Here is a 26,851-nt window from a genome sequence, read left to right as displayed (position 1 = left end):
ACTCATTTGTTTTTTTCTTTAGTGCTGAAGAGTAAAGTGAATTAGCACGCAGAGCCTGGATCAAAACATTCAGGCTCTGCGTGCTATATGCTGATCTTGATCTTAATCGTTCACCGCAATCATTTCTATGCACGTGAAGTCTGAGGTCGATCAGTAAATTCTTAGTTTTTGTTTGTCTATAAACAAATTCCAAGTTATATCATATAGCGTTGAAAGTTGTTACTGCACGTGAAAATATTAACAGTTCGTAATACAATAAACACAAATCACCGGGTGTTACTACTAGAATCTTCTCCGACAAGCGTATGTCATACAAACGTAAATATAAGCAATAGCAGCGTACGAATGATGACAGAGCCCGGCACGTTACGCCGACGACAGCAGTAAAAATCGGCATAAAATAAAGAGCCACAATGTGGGTATCGTACGCAGTGGTCGACTGAGTGTAAATACGTAAACGTCGTCGTACAGCTGCCGTAGCTGCAGCAAAAAAAAGCCGGATCAAGTCCCAAATGCCGAAACAAATACCTTAGACTGTACACAGCAACGCATGATTGGAGGTGCTATTGCGGTGATCAAACTGTTGTCTCTATGAGAGCCTGTTTCTTTTTCAACTCGTCGCCGGCCCCGATGCTGATGATCGTCCCGTCCAATGCGTTCGTACATTGTACGACGAACAGACACCGATCGCATTACGAGAAATAAAATAATGAAAAATTGCCGCCATTGATTTTTGTTCCAGTGCATCGTGCAAACGCCAAAAAGCCGAGACAGACGAAACATTCGGCAGAGCTAGAAACAACATCAGTGAAGATCAGAATGAATTGGGAAAAGGCCAATCGTCTGTTTGTGGCAATGGCACGTAAATGAGCATCAACAGCGGCAGCAACGACGATTCTCCTGATGTACGCGGCTGAGGGTAACCTCGGACGAGTGCACGGTCGTAATCAAAACGACTGCCTCCTCCTCTATCAGATCCTCGGCCATTTGTAATTCTTCGAAACAGTGAAGTGGTTTCCCTCCTCCGATAGTTGTGTCTAGTCTAGTAGACCATTGGGGGCTTGCCAGACAGGCGCTACATTCAATTTTCGACAGCTCACACTTAATCAAGTACCAGTCGGTCCAGGGTATTAGAAGTAACCTAGAGGGTGAGCATCGCTGAACCGTCTACCTGCGGCATTCGTTGTAAACCAGCCGTGGTACGTGTACGAAGGTCTAAATTTTCCTATGTATATATACCATTATGACGTCCGGTTCGCGGCGGACGTGGCATCACGGCAGAAATAACAAGATTAAGTGCACGTATTTGTAGTTACGCCGCCGACGATGTCCTTTCAAAGCCTTTCATATAGCGTTGGACGCGACGGATGTAAACGGTCTGTTTGTTTCCCCCAGAGCATCTCAAACATTCGACTTTATTGACTATGGCGAAGTCTAGCGGTCAACGTTGATAAGTGGCTTATAAGTCGCTGAAAAATAGCTCGTAAGCTATAAGCCGTCATCTTCGATACATGAAGGTGTCTACGTTCTCTGTTTTCTATGGCCTATATGAATCTGCTATCTTGTTCCTTAGAATATAGTGATACCAGCGCGAGCAACCCTGACGCTGCGCACTGCCGCTACCATCTCCGGCTGATTCAGTTTTGTTTTTTGGGGAGAAGGGGATTCCAAGGGAACTGACGCAATTTGCGGTGGTGGCTAGCCGCTGCGGTTTACGAGAGACCCGAATTGTGATTGATCGAATACAAGATGAATTTAAAGCTCTCCCGCAGCGTGCAGACCTGCAAGAATATACGGCCGAGAACCAGCCAGGCACAGTGATAGACAGAGAGAACGTCCTACTGAACAACATACGACTAGCAGCATGACCACCTTCATTGAATATAGCGTGACTTAGTCGCGCGAAACACTTTCAATGTGGTGTATTGAGTTTTTAAAAGCCCTCACTTAGATCCAGTACGCAGAAGTACGCTTTGAAGGGAGAACGATCAGTTCAGGAGGGGGCAGTAGAAGGCAGTTACCTCATGCATATATAGTACACCCGGTAGTAATAGGCCATAGAGGTACGATGTAGACAATAGTAGACTCATGTTGCATAAATGTACACTAACAATGTCTCTCGTGAGATACTTAATTCGTTAAGTGAATGCTTTCAACCCGCTAGCAAAGACAATGAACGATGCTGGAGTATTTCGCAGACGCTGTGATTCATTAATTTCAGGACGCCGATAGACAAACGAACCGTTCGGTGTTTGTTTCAAAAAAAGATACTTTGTCGCACTGGGGCAATTTGTGCGCTATTTCCATCAAGATTCTTGTTATTTGCTATCTTACATCTACATGTACATTTAGGGGCAGGACCTGTATGTTTCAGATAGAATTGCCAGACACGCCTGCAGCGTGTGTCTTGCAACAGTACGTGTATGCACAGATCATGTATCATCGCACACACGACTGTACGTATGCGGATAGACGATATGACTGTATATATTATAGTGCCTATCTATCTGTTTAGTTTTAGCTGCGATGATCGGTAGCAGCTTACAATCAATAACGGTTTATTGTCAGTTTGGAATAGAATCGAGTTTGTGTGGAAGCCTACTATCATTTTCAAGATCAGCTGTGCTATTTCCTCGTGTTCCTCGCCGTATCCTACGCTTTTTTTCAATGGCGTTTGTTTAGCGGCACAATTTTCTCGGCATCTGAATATCTATATCTGTCCACTTGTCAAACAGGCGTCATCATATTAACTGTACATCTAGTCCGTATTGTCGTAGTCTTTGCGTTTCATTGATATTCCCCACACCGGCAAAGTTTTGCACACATGTATAAGTCCATATGTACGTACATATATAATTGCGTCTGAAGGGTTTTCTGAAGTCACTTTGTCGATATTTCGTTATTGTGACCTTCTTCTTCTTCTTTTGCGTTTGTTCGTTGAACAGTTTTTTTAAGCTTTCAAACATAGATCTGTGAGTGTTTGTGGTTCGTGTGCGTGTGTGTGTGTGTGTGTGTGTGTGTGTGTGTGTGCGTGTGTGTGTGTGTGTACGCAGTCGTGTGTTCCTGCCTCTGTCCGTTAATCTATCTGATCTCTACATTATACTACAATCATATTTATAAACAGGCTACAAAAACTGTGACGTAAACTGAGCGGTCAATGGAAAGCGCCAAGGACTTCATTGCCATTTTGTTGACCCCTCGAAGGCTCTCGACTTTCAGGACGCATCCAACCGCTTTCCTTCAACGCTAAACACCACGGCATCCAATGTACTTGTCGGCCGGTGAAATTCACCCTTGTCGATTCGCGTAACGTCTTTTGCGTCCGTCGACGCTGTCTTGCGTTCGACAGCCGACGATTCGTTCTGTCAGTTGCTCACGTCCATACTTTTTGCATCCTGTTTTGATACAGCAGGAAGACGCCTACCGAAACATTTGAAACTTTTGTTTACTCAGGCGGCGATAGTGGCAGTGATGATTTTGGCAATGGCGAAGCTACGTTATTCGGCGGCAGCTTTAGCATCAGTATCCGCGTGTCGTTGCTCAAGTGGTGCTGCTGTTGGTTTTGAAAGTTAGCGGCATGAACGAGAGGAACATCCGTGGCAGCGGCAACGATGGCGCCGGCGGTGCCGTTGAAAGTGAAGAGTGAGTAAGTGGCATCAGATAACTCTATTTCTGTTACTTCTGAAGTACAAGATAGTCGAAATAAATAGCCCGGCACAGCAGTTTGACAAATAGACTGATGAAGGAAATTTCAGATTAGATTTAACGGAGGCGCACTCGATGGCCCATGTTTGATGGTATTGATCTACGTACGAATTTGTACCATACGTGTTTGTATACACATATGCGTTTACGTTGTAGATCCTCCCACCTTTAAGACGACGACGATGAGGGGGCTGTCAGCAGTAAAAGCAATGGTCGACCAATGGCTCGTTTTAGATTCGATTGTATATTTTGTAATAATTATTTTAATAATTTCCATAATTTGTATTACTGGACTTACGTGTCAGCAACGCTTTCATCGCGTCGCGGTCCGGCGTTTGGCATTTAGGTTCTTTTGCTGATAGCATTATTATTGTTACATTATTGGAAACAAGCGTCGACGTAGTTATAGACGGGATGAAGTTATGAACGCGCGTCCAATTAAGACAGCCATTAGAATGCAAGCAAAACGATACGTGATATCATTCTTACTGGTTAAACCGATCGTTGCTGGAGCCCCGTAATGCAGATACCGCAACAAGAACGCTCGCTTTATAGCACTGGGTATACTAGAATGACATTATCACCAGGCGCCAGTGAGTGAGTGAGTGTGCGAGCTAGCGGGCCATCATGTAAAAGAACGAGAAAGGACACGGGCGTGATTGTGAAAATGCCGATGACAGAATGAAAGTCCGTCTCGTTCGATCGTTGTCCCATTGCAGAATTAGCAATAAGGCAAGAGGCGGCAGAAAAAAGCACGCCGAAATACACAAGTACTATTGGCGTGCACAAGTGGATTGACGGCTGAACCAACGTGCAGAAGTGGCCGTCGCTGCTACTGGGAAATGGCATTGATGCCGCAAAAGTCAAAGAACAGAAAGAAGAGAGAAAAGCAAATTTGCGCCAGGAAACTGAAGGGGAATAAGATGAGGATAAAAAAAGAACGAAGGCAAATGAACGCATGAAAAAGTTTCGAAGAGCAACCAGCCGGCCAAGTGCCCGAGCGTAAGAGTTGTTACTGTCGTTGTCGATATAATATTTGAATGGTACCACTACAGCGTAATTCTGATATTTTTTTCTAATGGTGCCAGCGGCAGTTGCCGTTGGGGCTGCAGAAGCTGTAGGAGCCGAAGTACTATTTTGATTATTTTAGGGCACTAAACCCATAGCAGACGCACGCAGGAAAATGTAATGCAAGAAAGACAACGTATCCCTGCCACGATGGGGAAGAGGCCATTGATTGCAACGATAGCGTCAGTAAGCCATTACTCGGAGGACGAACAGCAGCTACTTACCCCGAAGTACCTTGGCGATTTATTGCCATTGTACTTCGGGGCGATAATTGCCCTTAGCGCATCGTATCCTTTGAACGGTCGATGTTCGACCCTGTCGGACGCTGCAGATGCTTCGTCGTTGTTGTCGTCATGACGAAGGTGTCATCGTCTTCAATCTAGAAGATGCACGTCTTCCATAGGATTTTGCGAAAAGAAATTTACGAGATTCGTCTATACCAATCCGTGCATATTTACAAATGCATACTGGCTTACGGGAATACCGCAAAATGTTACATATCGCAGCGCAACGACACCAGGGCGTCTAAGGTACACAATTATAAACGAGTTGAGACACTCGACATTCCTATGGCATGCTAACCTACGCTGAGGGAAAAAAGTGAAGAAGAGATTAAACGCTGCCTCATAAGGACTATTCCCAAAAGCCGTTTATCGGCTTACGGCGTCCTGAAGTAACGTTTTATCAATCTGTACAAGAAGTATTATTTGAGAGAAGTTGAATCTGTTAGAATATATTCCTTTGAACAACAGTAACACACGACCAAATCGATTCTGTGTTCTCCTTTGCCATGCAAACGGGTATCTTTGTTACTATAATGTCATCAGAAAAGATGGTCAACAATACCAAGACAAATCTAAAGCGGATGGATTATGTTTCTGTGTGTATTCACAGCCGACTGAGCCCCTTCTAGATGGGTGAGCAATCGGAAAATTCAGAAACGACAGAAAGATCGTAAAATTACTGTTGCATTTTGTGCGTTTCTCATCCCGGCTGAGCGATGGAACGTCATCATTTTCAGCTGATGATCGAGCTCAAACGTCAACGGTAGCTCACGCGATTTGCACCTACAAATTGTAGCAGATAAGCGTCCGAAAACTTCATTTCGTATTGTCAACAGAAGCTATAGAAGACTAGCAGAAGCATACTATGTACTTATTCGATCCGTCTAAGAGTTTTCCTAGTCAATAGCTGTGTCACACCCCTTCTTATTTCAGTCCTCCATATATTTCCCGTTGTTCCTTCAACACTAACTTGTCCATTGATCTATATTTAAGAAGCACAAAAATATGTCGAGGTCGATGATGAGCTCGATTAAGTGTGCGTGCATACGGTGTCCGCTCGGTGATATATACGCCTCCAAGTAACGCATTGCCACAGGACCTCTGCTGCACGTTTTACCCACGAAGATGTGATGTGTGCTGGTTCCCACGAGTTTCAGCGCCAACGATTTTAGCAGTACCAATAAGAATGTAAGGAGTCGTCTGTCTCAAACGAGTCCTCACATCATCCCTGCTTCGGAGGCGGGAACGAATTGAAAGATTCATTGTCGGGGCAGGAATGGCCGACCACAGCTCTTAATCTGCATACGATGCGACGAGATAATACAACGTCATTTCATTTCTTCTTCTTTATTAATATTAACGCTTAAAACACGCTGAAGGCGCCACGGCTGCCGCGGTAAGTGCGCACGCGAGCCCCTATTTGTCTGAGCTCCGATAGGACCCGAAGGCTGGGTAAGAGGCTATAGGAGTAAAACTATTAACCTATGAGGTCGCCATTTTTATGCAAAATACAGGTAATAGTATTCGGCTGAAGAGCGGTTCGAAGAGATCCTTGTTGATTTCAAAGACTCGTCCAGATACTACAGGCAAGCAAATTGTACATATTACGTAGGCGTAAATAGAGTAAATCACCATAATTGATCCCATCCGTAAACGAAATTTATCGGCGCGTTTTTTTCGACATGGATACGCATTGTGACACTATGGCTCCACGTTTGAACGCTATAGATTTTCACCTAACGGAATATCTGTATGGTAAATTGCAACGATAACAGCAGTGTCGAGCGTCAGTTTACTATGACGAGTACCTATGCCTAACCTATGGCATGTATTTGAATACGAATTGGTGTCAGCATCCGTGGCGTCGAGCTTGCATTGAACAATGAACCAGCGCCATCCGGCTTGTCCACTTCGAACGGTGGCTGCTACTGGAAACAGGTCAGACTATTTTCTCCCCTGCGATATCACGCTGACTTGTTAGTTTTAAGAGCTTTTTGGGGTTTCCACTTGAAGATTAGGAGCCACGTTGAGCTTGATTAAATCCTCGAAACAAACTGATCGCTTATGCTATTGCCGCTCGTATACGGGTCGCTTCTGCCAATTATCCTCGAGTGATGTTGAAACTACCGAAAGCTACATAGACAGAGTCATTGTCACGACTTCTATACCATTGCTATTGGTCCGGTGTTTTTACCATATAGCCATTGTTGTCGTAAGTAGCAAGGTTATTTTGTACTTCATACCTGGAAGGGTACTCGAATGGCAAGCACTCGTATACAGTCGATGATCGCCAATGGTCGATTCATAGACATCGTTGTAGAACATGTATACGCTATTGTATTGCCGTCTGTATAGGCAAGGCCTGACAGAAAGCACTCGAGTGCATGGAAGCGAGCTATCTGTGTATCTACCTAGCTAGCTTTTACTGTTACTGCCTGCACTGCTGCCTACGTTCCTGCACAAAAGCAACAGTGAGATAGAACGGAAGAAACTATGCTAGTCTCTTCAGAAGGAGAGAGAGCAAGTGAAGTCTGACGACTAAGTCGACTGAGCGCTGTCTGCCTCTTAACCGCCTGTTTCGTTCACTCCACTGAGTGAAGTACTTAAGTACGTGTTATTCGTTAGCCGAGAAGTAGCTCGTGGTGGTTGTAATGTAGCGGCGGCGGCGGCGGCGGCGGCCGCAACCGTCTTCTCCTCACAGCCGTGATCCTACCCGAAGGCAGTGCAAACAAGAGGTGCTAGAAGCTAGTGGACGGTCATCGGACTAGCAGTCGTCAAAGCAATAGTTTCAGCGTTCAATTGTCGCTGCAGACGAGTTTGCTGGGCCATAGCACTGTATCAATGTGAGTGCGTATGCTCTAATCGGTGAGGAGGAGCGTACCAGTTGTAGCGGCGTTAGTGTCTATCGTTGGCGGCGATTGTATGTATGTATGTATGTAATTGAGTGGCTTGTACTCGTCTGCTAACACTGTCGTATTCCCTACACTCCCCTGTGCTATTTAAACGACATCCGGATTAGGCTGACGACGGCAGCGACGATTCGAAAGGCGGCCGCGGGAATTATTGTCTGACCGATTCAAGATTATCGACACCCGACCAGTAGTAAATGCAGCGGCGAGAAACGCGCAAATCTACCGTACTGTATCAAAGTGCGTCGCATAGGATAGCGCAGAATGTACCGCTGCACTCGTTTTAAACGGCTGTCGTTCGCCGGTTGATGAGCAGATCAAGCGGCGATGATTATCATCATCATCGCTACCTTGAAGGACGACAAAGGAGAAGGGGTGCCACAACGACCGAGGCGGGTGCATTACTGCATTATACTCTACAAAACTAGTAAACACTACTGTTAATAGTTTAGAGGATTCGACGAACACATCCACTCGGGCGCACAAATACACACGAATCCTACGATGTGCCTTAACATAGATCCTAGAAAGGTGTAGTGACTGGGTGCGCAGAAGGACGATCATCGGACAGCCTTTTGCTGCGGAACGCTACAGTCAAGCCTCTGCCCGTTTTTTGAATCCAAACCTATATAACGCTACGACAATTACTTGCTGTAAAGAAAATACTTCATGTCGCTTAGTCTTCCTAGATACGGTTTCAGTAGCAAGACGTGCGAGCGGATCATTTTAGACTACACTCTTCACGGTCAAAACAGCCTCACTCAAGATCTCACTCGTTGCTGGCCTGCCTCAGTCGCCGGTTCGGTGTTGAACTCGAGGTGTGGATTTCAGAGATCATTGTTGCTATCTGAGGTGTGAACGCGATCAGCAATATGTATTCTAGTACTGCTAGCAATAGTGTACGTGGTGGCAGCTAATGTAAATGGTGCCGTATTTATCGGCCTAAATCCCCTTCGACCGGCAAAGGATAGACGTCCCCCTTCTCTTGTTAACGATAGCCTGAACAGATACATCGGTAACACCCCAATAACCTGGAGTGTAGATGGGATCATCTCGCGGTAGAGTAAATACCCTACCGGGCCGAAAGTGATACCCTTGGCTAGCTGGTTGGGTCAAATGCATTTTCACACCGTCCATGTCGATGTGTTGCGATTAAATTGCAGTAAATACTGTGCCAGGAACAGGGGGTTTCATGCATGCTTTGCATTGTATAGTAGAACTTTACGGACAATGAAGGCCTTGAGAATCGATACGCTCATATAGCTAATTGATCGTTATTATTGCTAACGCAAAAATACAGATATCTAAAACGATCCACGATACGAACAGATCAATTTAGACTCTTGGCTTAGGCTTGTGTCTACCGTACTAGGGTAGAGTATCGTTTACTGTTTACCATACAATCCTTTCCTTGACACTCTTCAACATCACAATTAGTTCCCTGCCAGAACATGTACTAGCCTTTTGACAATCAAACATCTGGATAGTTGGCCTGCTGTCAAGCTGACCAACGAGTAGACATTAACTCGTAATTATCTTACTTGTTAAGTATCTTACTTGTAAAGGCGGCACATTGAACGATAACAATTGCAATAATAATAAGCAGGACCTTAAATGGCCGGCGAGCGCTAGGTGACCGGGGCACTGTTAAGCTCGCCAAATTTAGTGATGATAGTAATGGCTGTGATGGGCCATTGCAGACGGTCGTATATTCAGTGCACTACTGCTACGGAATGCCGTACGCGTGCTAATATTTCGATTCATCCGTGCCAGTCTCTCTGGACACCGCTGTTGAGAGGCTGCCGCGACTATCAGGAATCTCTGCTGTCCAGCGACGACAGACAGACAGTAGACAATTTGCAGTAATATCAGTAGGAGTAAAGGTAAGTAAAATAGCATCACTAACGGCGAAAATAGTAACTACGTGTACGCGTGCACACACGTGCCCAGAGAGAAAGGGACGAGTGTTGATAGGCACGGCAGTATGATGCATACACGGAGCACAGAAAAGCTAGAAACAAGCTGGCGAACCTGTTCCGTTTTAGGAAGGAAACGCGTGTGCTGACGTGCCGTCCTAGTAATGGCCGCGTTGTTTCCAGCGGCCAGGTCAGCTAATGGAACTCGTTGATGAATAGGGCAAACACCTGCTTTTTGTTAGCACACTTCTTTTTAGTAAACTGTTTTTGGAAGAAAGTTCAGCGAGTGTAACAAGACGTAATTTAACGTTTTTGATTCAAACTCGGTTGATATTTAAGAATGTGTTTCGGACCGATTGGAGGCTGTTGGTAATTTTTTAGTTTCTACAATGGGCGATATTTTCGTATTGTTCGCGTTAGTAGTGCGGGGATCTAGCCTGCTTCTTCGTTCACTGATCTGCTTTTCGCTTGCCAAACAGAACAGCCAGCTTACCGCGACAATGCAGCAGACCTGGTCTGTAAAATAATTCATGACAGCTGCGTCACGCAATGGTCTTTTTTCCGCGTAAAACTGTGACACCAACGACTGCTGGGGGGGGGGGGGGGGGATCTAGTATGGAACTCATGGAACCGTAAAGATCTGCACCATCTAGAGCTGATCACATACACTTCATGGAATTCCTCTATTATCGCTATGTCAGATCAACGCTTAACGAACCTCTTCGAGTAGCGCTAGGCCCGAATGGCTGTGACTACCGTACTGTACCAAGATGGCGCTCACAGCCATTTTGGAATCATATTTTAATATAGTTCTAATTATCAGGCAAAATTCGTTTCCTAAATTGACTTGTCATGATAATCGGCTGAACCACAAGAGTATATGACGTGTAAGTCGAAGCGACAGTTGTCCAGTTGTGGGCTCGAGGCGAGGGATGGCGACCCATGTCAAATGGGCTAGCAAGTAAACCTCGCAGCGTCGTTGTGCGATTGAACTGATCGGTTAAATTGTATGTGTGACTGGATCACTATATAGGCAGAAATACGACTAGACATTTTCCAGGAGCTCCCGTGTCCCTTTGAGAGCTTCAACAGCTACTGTATATGAGACAGTAAGAGCATGACATAATCGTCTGAACGAATAGAATCAATGATATAGCAGCCACTGTGACGTTTGGCGTAGTCAGGTAAAATAGTTGACCTGCCTGCCTCTCTGTCTTCTAGCGATTCGTACATATAATCTGTAATGATCAACCTATGGCAGCACCAGGGATAGCTCCACGCAAAAGCGCAATTACAGACGGAGCTGTGCATATCACTCACGACCGCTAACAAAGATTTTCGTTTGCCAAGCGCCCACAACGAAGGCGTTTCCTTCATTCACCCTTCGGTTAAATATAACAAAGCTGTTACAAACACATTGAATTAAATTTGTAAGTCATCTCATGCTCATTTCTCTATTTGATGTATTTTATTTTGACCCGAAGGAGCGATGAAGACAGGTGATTGCGGTAGCTTGAGACCGAGTGGAGCCGGACACCGCTACTGAAGGAATTGGCCGTCTTTTTAGAATATTTTGTGCTTGTGAAGTCCATATTGCAATCGATGAAAAGTTTGGCAAGGCTTTTTGTCCTGGTAGATAATTATTAACAAGTGATAGAAATCAAATCCTGTTTGGATTTTTAGTGTTTTCGCCATTTCTATCAATAGAGTTGAATATTTAGTGATAATGATAATGATATGTCGTTTTGATATAATGAGACATTCCGACATAATGGCAGAACGTATGACAGCATCAATACAAGTTTTCTGTGTTCAAGAATTTTGTAAAGAAAAACTTGTAGGTAAAAAGTGATAAGGTTTTTCATTTCTTGAAAACATCCTTGTGTTCTTGGGCTGTGTTTTTTTCCTTACGAAGGCTGTGTTCATCTGTGGCCAGTTGTGGCCGGCCGGCCGGCCGGCCGGCGTTCGCCGCTAGTTGTGAGTGCAATGGCTGACAGGTAAACAGCAGGCCTTTTGTCGGTGCCGGGTTTGGGACAAAAGCCTGTTCTTTCTTTGCTCATTCCCCTATTACTGCTGTTGCGGCTATTATACTTTGTATGACACTCACTTGACCGATCAGCGGTGTTGTCGTTCGTAAGCCAGCAAATAATTTACAGCATAGGTTGGTTAACGGCAGCACGGATTACGATGTCGGCAGTCATGATTTGTGAGCATAGACTCTAGTGGAAATCACGCCATCTTGAAATCAAACCACTCCGCCGACGTCACACGCCATAGGCCACCACAGAATAACGAGTTTAGCCAGTAGTACACACTGACTACGTGAGCCGCTGACACTGAGTAAGCGACCGGTACGCGCTGACGCTCTTTTGTACGCATTTCTGCCCACGAAGAGTGTTCGCACTCTAACCGGCACTCGCGCAGAGCTCAGCTAGAAAAGCTAGCCCGGTCATAATACATGAATGTTAAACGAGAACTAATTGCCGACAGAAGCGCTAATAGGCACGGTAATCGCAATCATCAGGAAAAGAGCGTACGGTGTAGAATATGCCCCCAAGAATCGTTTGTTGTTAGGACCTGTTTGTCTTCAGAGATCTGTACCATTCTACCACCATCTGTACTTTGCTTAAGTCCGTAGGAGTTATTCATGGCCACTGAAGAATGTCTTTGCCAACACACACTTCCCTCTTGTACGATGTTTCTGTTAATATAATATAAACATGTTACTTTTGTTCCTTCGCACATATGCATATGTTCATGTCATAACGGCAGTAGTAACCTTTTGTATCGTCATACGGCGGGAGATCAAGATGAAGGACACCAATTCAGCCAGCAACTGACATGAATGCGCACCTTTCGTGAGATCCGACCGAACACCCAAATCTGCCCGACCATGATTCACTGTAGACGGGCTCAGCGATGTATGATGAGTTTTTGTCATCACGACGATAACAACAATACCAGACGCAGAAGACAAATCGGAGTACCTAAACAAAAATCTGATGAAGCTTTTGATCATCATCCTTTATCGTATCGTTTGTGGCAGCGGCCGCCAGCCGTGGCCACCGTTCATATGTGTATGCCTGAAAAACACCTGAACTGCAATTGCACAGATCAGAAGTTGATCGTCGCTGTCTTCGTCATTTTTGCTGCTGTTGAATAAATGCATTCACGTGAGTATGCCTTGCTTACCAAACACTGTGTGACTAGGCGTGCCCAAACCCAGAGATGCGTCTTTTTCGAGGACGTATGCATGTGACAAATAATGACAGTGGTTACTGGTCACAGGAGACGCAGGATGCTCAAATTGCTTACTGTTTGTATGTACAATTACGATCATCACCGTTGTCACAAATGTTAACCACGCCACCAAATCGTACGGTCCACCTCCACACAGTGCACCATGTGCTTGCTACGACCAGACAGGCACAGGTCGTCCGACCAACTGGTGTTCAGCCCGGATCCCCCGTTGAACGAGGAGGTGGGGTCGAGGTGAGCGTCGTGTAACAAGTATCGATAGCACCTCAAGTTCTACCGTTGAAAAAGAACGACAAATAACCACCTTAGAACCGCACGACGAGATCACCTTATGATTGTTTGAAGCAGAATCTAGTAGAACGGATGATAATAGGACAAGCAAATCACACCGGATCGAGAACTGATGAAGAAAAAAAGGCGTGAAAAACTCGACCCGTCCTATTATTCGTGCTGCCACTGAGGTACCTCGCCGCTGCCATCGACAGACGGCTATGTATAACTGTCCGAATGTGCTAACCTACGATTGTACCTGTGTGAGTGCTTTTCGTCAATATTCATAGATTTGCTATCTAGGTTTCCCGATTATTCTTTGGGCATCTTACTAGCTTGCTGATGGAGCACGGACTTTTTGCTCAGCGGTTTATTTAGCTTGTGTCGTTAACCGCGAGCCTTCAGACATGTTTGAAATTCTGGCGAATCTGGCCACCTAGTCAGCAGCCCCGTTCCTCCTGTATCAGAATGCAACAATAGCGACAATGTTTGCCTTTCATTTTTTGAGCAGCTGTAAGATGATTACTTTATATCAGCTTAATGCCCCTTCACGAGCATGCAAACTCCAATAGCTTTTGCTGTTAGCAGTTTGATTATTAATAGGTCTGCACTATAGTTCGAATAAAGAAGATGTGAGTCCAAAGCGTAGATGCGCCTTCACTTACTGCATGTCCAGTCGAGGCCCATATATAAACGGCTGGGCAAAAAAAAAACTATCTGATATTATTAAAAAATGAGTCCTCTTCTTGAACGATTTCAGCGCCGCATTTTTGACTATTTGACAAACTGACCATTGAAATCAATACTTGAAGCATATAGTAGTCCAATAGAGCTATTCTCACATTCACGTCGTGATGGTCGTTCGTGCTTTTCGTGGCTTTTTACTATCTGCTATGGACCCATATTTAATAACCACGTAAGGTTGCGAAAAAAACCCTACTCGAAGTCGCTTCGGCCTTAAAGAAACGTCTCGGTCCACAGATTCGTCAAATTTCGAAAGCTCTATCTGAGATAGGTATTTGCCATTTGTTAGTAGCCAGCCGTTGAACTCTCTGTCGCTTTGCTTGGTCGGCTGGTGTAGACTTGCGATTTTAGGCTGTACCGCCCATCAAACGGACAAAGTATGACTGGATCAAGCCTAATAAAACAGTTAAATGTATGGCCTTTACCGTCTACGTCCCTATGCTTCTGTGTTCGTAAAAGTTCAGTGAATGTTGGTACTGTCTGACATAGACTTACGGACGGTGGGGAAACTTGCGAGATAGTACTCCGCCTTTCAGAGAGCCGAGGACAAGCATGCGCTGAAGAGATGCTATCTATCTTTAGCTTTCAGATAGTACGCTGTCTGGTCGCCATATCGCTCAGGCCGAATCGCATTCGAGAGACAGGGAAACGGACAGAGAGGATATCCTGTGTGGGCCATGCTGATAGCAGACATATTGTGCAGACATTTTGTGTCGACAATGCCGACCAACCAAATCGAATAGCATTAGTAGGAAAAAAAAAGAACTTCGATCCGCGATGCATCTATACGTTATTGTACAAACATATCGTTGATTTGATATCTTTTCATCACCAGTACTAACTACAGCTGCTGCTGCTGCTGCTACCAGTATGGATAACCAACGAATTGGACGATGCCATTATGAATGGACGGTGGTGCTTTCAACAAAAAGGCGACGACAACCAAAAAGTCTCAGAGCGAACAACAACAGCGATGGCGGAGGTGGATCTAAATAAAATAAGATAAGAGTCTATACGAACGGGAATAGTGAAAACATTGTCTATTGCAATAGAAATGATGATGCCGTTCTAAATCAGCCGATGCCGATTCAGTCGTTTGCTGTTGTTGGGCTTTACATACACAGGTCATCATGGTATCTTTGCCGTACCAAATCGAGCAGTCGTTATGCGGGGAAGATCTATAGGGCCCAATACATGAGTTTACCTTTGTTTATAGAAGCGTTCTGTAATGAAGTTTAGATCCAGAACCTTCAATATACGATGCCACTCGTGCATGTACAGTCACATTCTGTCGTTAAACAGACAGCGGTTATCGTATCATTCTAGCCAATTGTCCATTGTGGGGAATGTATTATAAACTGTTTTTTCTTACCTGTTCTTAGCTGCGGCTGCTCGGTCTCGTTGTCTTCGGTTCTTGAACCAGTTGCCGACCTGAGTGGGGGTTAGACCGGTGGCTTGCGCCAGCTCCCGTTTCTTGCCGGGATTTGGGTACGGGTCCTGGAGGTACCATTCGCGCAAGAGGCTGCGCGTACGCTCCTTGAAGCAGTGCGTTTTCTGCTCCCCGTCCCAGATTGTGCGCGGCAGTGGGAACTTCTTGCGCACGCGGTACTTGTCCACGGGCCCCAGGGGCCTGCCGCGCAGCTTCTCTGCTTCCTGGTAATGTGCCTCTAGCCACATTGCCTGCAGCTTCGCGTGCGACGACTTGGTGAAGCGGTGGCTCTCGAGGATCGCGTACAGTTCGCGGAAATTGCCCGCATGGAAGGCAACGAGCGCTCGGGCGCGCAGGACCGCCTCGTCTCGCTGCAGTTCGGCGCAGTTCGGATGCGCGACGGGCAGCGACCAGAGGAATCGAGCTAGGCGTTCGAGATCGCCACTCTCCTCCAGCGTTTCGCACACCGCTGCCACTTGTGACACCGAGAAATTGAGCGTTGGCAGGCCAGCGGAGGCCGGGGAGCCTCGTGAGCCAGGCGAGCCGGGCGCACTCGGCGTGCCGCTTGGTACTGAGCCGGTGCTGCTTCCGCCGTTATTGCTTGCGTTGCTATTATTGTTACTGTTGTTGCTGTTGTTGTTATTGTTACTGTTAGTACTTTGCCTTAACGGCGTCTGTTGCGAAGGCGGCTGGGTTAGGCCCCCGGCTGAGCCCCCGCTAGGGGCCCCGGGGGCCGCGCTGGGCGGCGAGGCGGGCGCTAAAGGGGGCGTTGTCGTCGTCGTATGCGAGTGGGCGTTTAGGGCCGCGAGGGCCAGCTGCGCGGCGGACCCCTGTAGGGCCGCGCACATCATTGCGTTCACGTTGGCCAGGTTCACTCCGTTAACGCTCAGGCCCGGGGAAAGGCCTGCGGGCCCTAGACCTGGATGCACCCCAGGAGAGAGCACGAGCCCACCGGGTGTCAGGCCTGCCCGGGTAGGACTCCGGGGAGGTTCCATTGACACTGATGAAACCGGGAACGGGTTCGGAAGCAGTTCTTCTTGACAAACAGATGTTGTTCAGTAGTTTTAGTTAGGGTCCGCTTGAAGTCTCGTTACAGAATAATGATTGAACGAGATATGGATGGTGAAAAAGGGTTCGTTAACGATGATGATAAAATCAATTATGAAGCCTGAAGGTCTACGTAGGAGGGTAGTCCTGAGATTAGTAGTCGCACGATTTCTAGCTGGTTGTGGATACAAGTTGTCAACACACAATCGCACCTCTTACTCTCTTTTAATTTTACCCCAACAGCACTGAAAACACATAGACACTGTTTTCTGAGTACAGAAACAGAACGAAATATAAAAAAAAAAAAAAAAAAAGGTGAAGAAAAACGAACTATTGAAAACCCTTTGCAGCACTCAGCGGGGGGCACACGAAAGGCTACCCACCGCAACGTAACAACTGATATCACACACTGATCCGCACTAGTCCATCAGGTCGGGCATGTTCTCTGATTCTGAAACTCGTGAAACACATCTTAACTTGAATTCAATGCTACTGCTGTAGCTTCCTTTAAACACCTCCAGTCCAACTCTCCCTAGCTGACGTCAGCGACTGGAAAATACGCTGGAGGTTGTCGATGGCTCACGAATATTGAGGATGTAAAAAGGACTTGCGTGAGAATTTCGGGTGCGGATCGACATGCGATCTCAGGAAACGCCTCGAATTTCCTTATTCGTTGAATGTTCGTTCATACGTCGATGTTAAACAGTTAAGAAAACGGCGTAAAAGGTTGCTTAACTGCTACGATAGCCGTCGTCACTGGGATAGTTGAACTGCCTTCGTAGTTCGTATAGCAGTGGTCTGCTTACGGCAATGAATCATTGGTATAACCTTACATATACACACCGCTATCAATAACCGATATGACACAACGATACCATATACTTATCACTAGTACTGGTCAGCAGGATCACTGGGCAGGACAGCTGCGGGAGCGGCGGCAGCAGCAGCAGCAGCAGCAGCAGCATCAACAGCATCGGCATGGTGTCATCAAATAGTAGCCGTTGCAGCAACAGCACCCGGACTATACCATTCTGTGTTCTTGCGAAATTAACAACGACTACGACGATCACGATATCGTGCGTCGCGGCCAGAGGATATCTGTTCGTCGACCCAATCAGATGGACGTCAATTAAATCGAGCATTCACACCAACACACATATACACTCGCCCAATGACTGAGCAGAAACACGTTGCCGTCACGTCATTAACGTTAAAGCCGCTATCGAAGTGGCAAGCATTTAGTGCGGTGTCTAGTCCTTCAGTACGTCCCGTCCTTTGCTATCTAATTCACGCTGCTGTGGTACGTGCTGGCGTAGCAGCTGGGTATTCGCGTAAAGTTTTTGCCAACGGCGTCCCTCCAGTGAGCAGCACCACAACTGGGGCCCTCTGTCAAGCTAACGCGACACTTTTTCAGTGTAACTTCGGGCGAGGACAGTTGCAGTTACATGTCGTCATTGCTACTTTACAAGCGGTACGTTTCTACGCAGGAAGCAATCCGCCGTTGTTGTTTCCACTCCGAAGTGACCTATTCTCTGAGTGTCTTCGTACCACTGATGCTTGTCGTGGTATCATTGGTTTGTTTCCTCGTCGTCGAATGAAGACAGAAACAAATCAGCGGGGGCGGCAGTGATTGAAGTGCCGTTGCTGTTGTTGCCGTCGCGTTTGTCGTCCTGCCGTGCTAGTTGTTCTAGTTGCTGCTGCTGCCCGTGGCGGAGCGGCTGCAGTGGCCCGGCGGCGCCAGCGACCAGCGGTGAAATGGAGCCCCATGAAAACTATCTCCCAACAGAGACAGTTCAGCCGGCAGCTCAACAGCAGCAGCGGCCGTAGCGGGCCAGCTAAAGCAGAGGCAGCAGCAGCAGCTAGGCTCTCCCCAGCGGCAGCAGCACAAGCAGCAACCCAGTCAGTCCGCCCGTCAATTCTTTCGTTCGCTGGCTGGCTGATGCGTACGGCTGTTGCTTGCCTGCCTCTCTGTGTGCCTGCGTTCGCCTCGCCGCTTGCTAGCGAGAACGAGAGGATGGTCTTCTTGGCTGCTGCCGTTGCTGTAGCGGTCGTCTATCGGTGGTAGTGATGGCGGCGTTCGTGGTCGCCGCAGCAGCGGCGACGGCGGCGGCGGCGGCGGCGACTGCTGCGGCACCAGCGGCAGTAGCAGCAGCAGGCCGTTCGGCTCGGCTCAGCCTAACTTAGCTTGACTACGAACGTGCGAGCGACGCCGGCTGGGGGACGAACGATCCCTTCTCTCCTCTCCTTCAGAATGCGGCCGGTCGGACGGCCGACTGGTGCCTTCCTTTCCTCCAGCGGCAGCAGCAGCAAAAGCAGCGGTCGTATTCGTTGTAATAGCAGTAGTGAGTAGCAGTCGGTTCTGAGTCTGCGGACAGTGAGTCGACCAAAGCAGTTGGACCCGTTACAATCGGACAGGACGGCAGTGGCAGCAGCACAACACGGCCTCTTCCCGAACACCGCAACGTCTCAGCCCGAAGTAGTGGGCCTTCTCGAGCTGAAACACGGAGGAGAGAAGCGGACAAAACGGTGCCGTGCCCCGACTATAGCTAGCAGTCGAATCGAGTCCCAAGTTCTCTCGGCCTCTGTTCCTACTCGGCGGGCATAGAATCGCGCAACCCCCCCCCCCCCCCCGCCTGCCGTTAGTAGTGCTATTGCAGCGCCAATCGCCCAACCAAGGAATCCAATACACACTCACGCGCAGGCAGGCAGGCAGGCAGGCAGACCGACCGACCGACCGACCGAATGATCCAGGGCGAGCTGGCAGGAAGAAACAAGGCGGCGGACGCCGTCTCACTCCACGTCTCATGCACACGGACAGACACACTCAGCAGTCCGAGGGATGGGGGGGATAAGGGGGATAAAACAGCATTAAAGACACAGCAATCCGATAGGCCGACCATGATAGCTACATCCTGAGCCCGCCCAGACGGACGCCGCCAATCGCCGCCCTTAAGCAAGCTCCGCCCGAACCGCTGCGCCGGCCAGGAGAAAGGGAGATGACATAGGCGGCACAGAGCTGCAGCAGAATAGCTGAGACGCAGATAGTACAACCCGAAGTCTAACAGTCACATGCACACACACACACACACACATGTACACAGGCATATACAACAGAGCGATGCACGCATACAGCCGGACAGGCCGAAGGAGCCTTGAGCCGACTAGTGAGCAGGGACCAGCCGTACCGATAAAGCGTCGAGAGTGGGGTGGCGGATGGCAGGCAGGATCGACGAGGGGAACAACGGTGCCGCTGTCTGCAACTGGATCGGTCGTGGGACGACGATGCTGGAAGCGTTGGGACAACGTTCATACACCCGCTCACTCATATAGATAGATAGATAGACAGACCCATACAGGTCGCGGCGGCGGCTGCCGCGGCCGCACTACAACCGCGCACCCGGGCATAGGCTTGGTCGCTCACCCGCACGCAGAGGTCCAGTTACAGACTCGCATAGTGACACTGACGAAAGAGCCTGCTTTCATCCTCCACCCAACACCCGCAGCATTCTCTCAGAGAACAACCTCCACGACAGGACGCTGTTGCCATTCCTCTAGTGCTTCATTGGCATGCTTTCCCTTTGGCTCTTGGGCAAAAACCGCAACGCGGATCTTATGCTATCCAGCGCTGGTGCTATTGTACAGCGTTGCTTGCAACTGCACAGCCATTATCAGACATCGGCCTATTCGTGTGAAGAAGGTCGTTTGACGAGTGGAAAATAGATTGCGTTGGGTGTTTTGCCGACGGGGCATTGACGTTGCTTGTCAATATGTTTAAGAACGATGCCAAATCAGATTTTAGATGAGCTCGGGATGTGAAGCCGTGTCTGCTGTGTCGATTAGGCACAACTAGTTGACACTCTAAGCAGACCGTTGTTGGTGGAATAAGGCGTTTTAGTGGCTTGTGCTCGTTGGCCTGCATAGCCCGGACCTGCCAGATCCGTGATTCCGTCTGCAACGTGTCCTGATATTCTTCGCAGAATACACAGCGCACTAAGGTATATTGGCGCGACTCCAACCGGTGTCTTCAACTAAAGTAAACAGACGTAGGAAGATGGCGTCATATTGTGTCCGATTGTAGCATAGATGTTAATAAAGCAACACGTTTATTAATAAAGTTTACGCTAGAATAAACAGTATAGCCCACTATCATGCGAATTCACCAGGCTATAAATAACCACATGTACGAAAGACTAAAATAACTACGAGATACAAACTGGCAGAGCAAACGGGAAATAACGTCCTTTGTTCTCCACCAAGCGATTGCCTGCTTTGGGGGCTTTCTGCTGTGATCCCGTTCATAAGAAAGCGGGTCTTTAATATAGAATTTAAGGTTTTTTTAATAGATAGGTGGATATATGCTCGCAGCAGTCTCACTTTATTCTGGAATCACGTAAGATGATTATTATGGCTTAGGTATCGAACTAGCAATCCTATTGCCAGTACAGTTGAGGACCAAATAGGCCATCTATTTAGGTAACCTAGATAATGCACGAATACTGCGGACATGGATAAATGTGTACCTTGAAAATAAGCAAATGTCACTAATGCAAATAAACGATTTCAGATCCAATTCGATTATTTACACTATTGTTGAATCGTATACATCGCAGAAGAAAATGTTCCTCGATTGAAGTCCATAAGGGGTGTTTGCAAATTTCCGTTAATTAAGCTTTCAATCAACCTGTTCAGTTGAGGTGACTTATGTGGGATGGATTTCAAATATAATTCGCGACGAAATGTACTGAGAAAGCCGGTAAATTAATTTCTACTGCTGCAGGTGTTACAGCTCTACAACCCAAAAATGTCTTCTCATAAATCACATAAGTTATGTGGCCTAATTTGTCTGACTGTACTAACACCTGCCTACCTAGGCCAGTCGTACCATATATTCCAGTGCATACATGTGGCTATAAAATGAAAACGAAACTTTTTTTTTTTTGAAGAAAGATTGCCACGACCGACAGAGCGCTAGAGTCAAAGAACTTCTAAGGTCTTTTCTAAGAGAAGGGGTACAAAACTAGGCAACGGATGAGTGGTACAAGGAAAGAATAGCGTAGCTGGAGAGAAATTGCGGCAGGCAGGAGTCGCGAGCCATCGCATAAGAGAAAGCTGCCGGGTCGGTTAGGGCGAAAGGGGCATGATGTTTCGTGTCCTGACGTCTGCCTACGACTCATCCCCCTCTGCCTTAGGCAACGTGCGATCGATTTCCTCGCAAGAAGACCCAAAAGCGTTGTGAATACTGCTAGGCAACAGCAGCAGCTGCAGTGACAGCAACCTGTCTGGATATTCCCGAGACTGCCAGTAACCCCCATACCGAGTTTTAAACCCCTTAGCCCCAGCTTGGAGGCGGGTCCAAATAGCCAATAACAGAACGAAATGGTTAGCACAAGAAGTGCAGTCTACGAAGCAACACTGCAGAAAACAGCCGAACTCAAAAATTCGAAAAAAAATTCGACTTTTAATACTTTCATCTTCGCCATTCAACGTAGAAGATGCGTGTATAATTTAATAGCACAAATCATAGCGTACATAAAGAAGGCAGTTTTCTTTTGATTTCGAGACATTTTTATAAGAGTAGAGGTGCGTTTTTTTTTCGCTGAGTATCATTATTGGTGCATAGAGTCGTCCTCGTGGCAGCACGTGGTTCTGACCTGCTAATGAACTAGTCGAACGTATATCCTTTTCATAGTACGAGAGCTGAAGCTTCACAAACGCAATATCTGCACTAAGGGCAGGTTTTAAGGAATAACATTCGATGGTACCTTTTTACAAAAATTGTATTATAGGACATCCGATGTCATTTTCCTGTTGTAGCGTAAGTTAGCAGACGCTCTTTGAAGAACCTACATATTCATTTCAAGCTATGCGACGTGTATATACACATCTTGCTGGAGCTATATGTCTACCTAACATATCGTTCATGTTCCACCCCCGAAATCGTTTACGCGTGTGCCACTGGCGCCATCTCTTCTCGGAAACATCCAAACACAAAGACGCTAATGTTTTCATACAGTTTAAGCTATTAACTTGCTCCATGACGACTGCAGGTAGAAACGTAAGTGTGCGAAGTGCAACCGAGGTAATTACTTGTGCCTTCTGATTAACAGAAGGCGCGACTTTTCAGCGACCGCTGGTGCCGCTATGGCTGTCCAGGTGCGCGGGCAGAGAACGTGCCCCGTTATTTTGCGATAGCCTTCAAGCTACATTTCTACATTGAACGATCGCAGGCGTCGGTTAGGATGAGCTCGCTACCTCTCTGCTACTGCAGTGTAACCCTGATATATATATGCATAGATGATAGCAACGCGCATCCGCACTTTAATAAACTATATATGACTTTCTCACACGTTCTTATTGTCTCGTCGTGAAGCCTCGACGTTTGTGGAGCAGCTGACAAATCGTCTCGTCGTTAGCATAGTTGAACCGGTCGGACTGGGCGGTAACGAAATTTGGTTACAAGCTGCCAAAAAAATCTTTGCGAGTTTACATCACTCTATTCATCTACATCAACGTAAACAACACAGCATCACTTAACGGTCAGCGAACGGTGAAGCTTAGCCCCGCTTAGCCTCAAGATGCCCAAAGAAAAGATGGCACTATCTATCCATGATTAGGAACCAGCCTACATTATTGTAGGATTCATCCAGTACACATAGAAAATAGGAACAAAAACAGGATTTTCTGCAGCTTCTCCCAAGATTTCCGAAGCACGTACAATTCAACTGACGGTCCGACGAGGGATCGAGCACCCTGAGCTAATGGGACGACAAACAGGCCCACTGGTCGGTGGACCGATCCGTGACGTTGTCGATCAGCGCGATAAAGCGAGAGTTGACGACCAAATCCCCTAGAAATCGTGAAGAAAAAGAAAACGAAGACCACCCAGGATGTCGGTCCTCGAACAACTTATGTTTGATGACCGCGCCACTGCAAGTATCCTTATGGTAATTGTTGTGGTTTTTATTATTATCGGTCGTGTTGTTATTGTTGCTGCTGCTGCTGGGGCTGGGATATGGTCGTTGTTGTCGGCGAGTTCCCAGCGCTCGTTCGATGATGGCGATGAGCGTGATGCCAATGGATAAGACGTCGAAAGTTGAAATTAAATGTTGGACCCCGGTAGTCAGCTCGTGAAGTACCGCCCTGTGTGCAATCACTCGGCTGAAGCGAGTAGCTGGCGAGAAACTCTTCATCATACAATGATAGAAGGATCGTCGGGTGCTGCGAGCTCGGAGCACTGGATGGCTTCGTTTTAAGCGACAGGGAAATGAAGCGGTAGAGCCCGAGAGCCACGGGAACGTGGGCTGATTTAGTGCATTGCATGATGCTAGTAGCCCATCGGAAACTGTGACAAACACGTATTAGTTATCGTTATCGAGCGTGTCAGATAGGAAGGTTTACCTTTATTAGAGATGATGTATGGGTAGCCTGAAAACGGAGGGGAATGCGACTTGTATGAAGGGAGAGTGAATACCACACGTATTTAGTTAAGTTTGAGGGTCTGTTTATGATCGCGTGGGGGAATTCTTGAGTTGGTACTATGTTGGGTATCATATATTTAAGTGGATCTTCCTTCTCTTGGGTGAAAACTTTCTACGACGTCTATAGATTTCTAGTTAAACGTGCTTACGCACTTTAACTCCATTCACGTTACGTAAAGAGCTTGTCGATATTGCATATAAAATTGTAACCTTTAGCTATCAAACTTACCGTTTGTGCAGCTTACCTCGAGACTTCTAAGTTACACGAAGGTTCTTCACGCGACCCTAATACCGTACAGGTCTGCCTGTATTCTAACTGACGTTAAAGAATCAATGGCCAAACACGACCAATTTTGTATCTCTGACATGTAAACCATTAAAAAATATTCCCATGTTATGATAGTTGAATCTTTATTAAAGTTCATCTGCACTATGATTGAATGTTGTGTTCAATCTTAATGGCCAATTTGTCCAAGTAAGTTCATTTTTCAGCTATTGATCAAGTTAGGTCTTCAATCGTTTTGAAGTTCTAAGCTGATTTCATTTTATTGAAAGCGTCACAAACAACGAACAGAATAAAATAACGAGGTAGTGGATATGGACAGAATATTTACGTTCCAATCAACTATCACCATGCTCAGTTTCCTTCCACCGCCTCCTCCTAGACTAAGCAGAGGATTAACGAAAATTTTTGAAAAACACATTTGACTCGTTTATGATGCCAAGAGACTACAAAAACACTGCCGGAATTGGCGTCGCGTTTGGCGTCAATACCATCACCGACGGCACGACTAGACCACACCTAGATGGATATTTCATAGATGTACAACCATCTTATCGATAGATACATGCATTTATGACATATTCATAGTGTCAAAAATAAATAGAAGAAAAAGGAAAGCGATTCGAGCTAAGGAAAGTTTTTCAAATGTCTTGTAAGTTGTACTTATTTGTTGACTTCTATTTGTTGACACTTCGACCCGCGTCTTTGAAATGACCTCTGAAATGAAGTTCAAGTACACCGTAACTCGGTTCCATCCGTCTTGCAAGGTCGTCTTAAGCACGTATCGCGTGTATTTAGTTTTATGTATACCATCATCGTTTAAGATACGCCGCACAGACTGCTGCTGCCGTTGCTTACAGGACGCGTCGCAATGTACCTGCCGCGGGTCAGCGGGCGGCGTGAACGTTCGCAAGCGCGTCATACAAAGTTGGTGATTGTTCCATATGTATGTATGTATATATAAACGTGTCCGTTTTAGACCGTCTCGCATGAGATCGACGCGCATACATTAGCTAAACATTTTGGCTGCGTGTAATAGTGCGGACTTCGGTGCGTCTATGGGACGGTTTTTGTTGATGCCTGTCTGCACAGGGCCTTCTGGCCATCGCTGCGGGTCAATTGCAATCGCGAAAATACCCTCGTGGTCCACATAAATAATACCTTTGCCACAAGGCTGTATGATACGTACATTGCTTGAGCACTCACCACTCACTCTACGTACCTATATAGATTCGTCAACAGCACACTATTTTATAAGAGCGTTTTTGTTCTAACACTCCGGCAAATGAGCCGCTCGTCATCTACTTTACGATTAGATATAATCACTATAGCAAATAAAATGTTAGCCTACGATAAGCGGCAAAAAAACACTGATATTACATTACGTGACCCAGCAACGAATGCAGCAAAGACGTTATTGTTTGGGCGTGCAACTTTCAAATGTCGTAAAGTGATAAGGAAGGAACACAGAAGAATATTATTTCCAAAATTACTATTTGGGATAGATAGGCTTTACGAGTCAATAGATTATTATTAGTTTACCTAGAAGTAGAATTTGCACAGATAAATCTCAGTAGCAACGACAACGATCGGTATACAATTAACTGGACCCCTTGTAAAGATTTTCAGATCATACGGAAGGATACAGGTTTGGCGGAACAGTCGATTCTCGATAATTCTTCTTCATTATGATAACATCACTCAGAATCATGGACATCGTTCATCAGCCTTTCTAGCTATTTTATGGATAAGTGCGGATGACTAGAACACCTCTAAATCAAACGTGACCCGAATAGCGTGTACCGTCTGTAAGTCAAAGATTATGAAGATTCAATTTGAGTCAAGCACTCAATAACAATAATTAGTATTTTCCACTTGTTTTCATATGGCGTATAAACACGACGGGAGGATTTTTTTTTGTTTTGTCAAAACGATAAAATTTGACGCAGCTTAAACGTGTCTGTTGGCGCGAAAATGTATGAAATCAAAAACTCGATATGCGTACTCGTCGGGGGCGACGGGGTTGAATGTAGCACGATAGATGCTATAGTTTTCGTTGTGTTTGAGAGTGACGCCTATATGAAGCTAGTTAGACGACAGACCCCCCAAATTAAGCAGACAGAGCATTCTAATATACGTGAAGTGGACGTTAGCTGTACTTTTCATACAGATCCGCTTTTTTAGGGCGCAAACGTATAAAATAGACAATACGTCCTCGTTTCGGGTCGCCTCGTTTCGTACCTAGTAAATAGCCGAATGCTGACAAATGGTTATCTTCTTAGCGGGGTTATAGCAGTTCGTTTCAACGCTGCAGCGATCTCGTACCACATCAGGAGGCTCCTGAGGATATCTTCTAAATATAGGTATGATATTAAAAGGAGACACTGTAGTTTGTGCCTAGTTTTATGGTGAAACAATTGCGTATAACGTATGTTGACAGTTACTAATGGGGCAATAATG

General features: G+C 46.4%; 1 protein-coding gene across 1 annotated transcript in view; it reads right to left on the bottom strand.

Moving 5' to 3' along the window:
- LOC111247844 (homeobox protein SIX6-like) overlaps nt 1-18,615 on the bottom strand; it is a 69,515-nt gene extending 50,900 nt beyond the window's left edge. The window contains exon 1 of the mRNA XM_022799298.2: nt 15,527-18,615. Within this exon, the coding sequence (XP_022655033.1) occupies nt 15,527-16,578 (1,052 nt within the window). The 5' untranslated portion in view covers nt 16,579-18,615. The remainder of the gene's footprint in view (nt 1-15,526) is intronic.
- Between the last annotated feature and the right edge of the window lie 8,236 nt (nt 18,616-26,851).

Source organism: Varroa destructor, unplaced genomic scaffold (genome assembly GCF_002443255.2).
Source record: "Varroa destructor unplaced genomic scaffold, Vdes_3.0 BEIS01000003.1, whole genome shotgun sequence".
NCBI lineage: Eukaryota > Metazoa > Arthropoda > Arachnida > Mesostigmata > Varroidae > Varroa > Varroa destructor.
The sequence above is the reverse complement of the archived record's forward strand: the minus strand, read 5'-3'. Positions and strand labels throughout refer to the sequence as shown.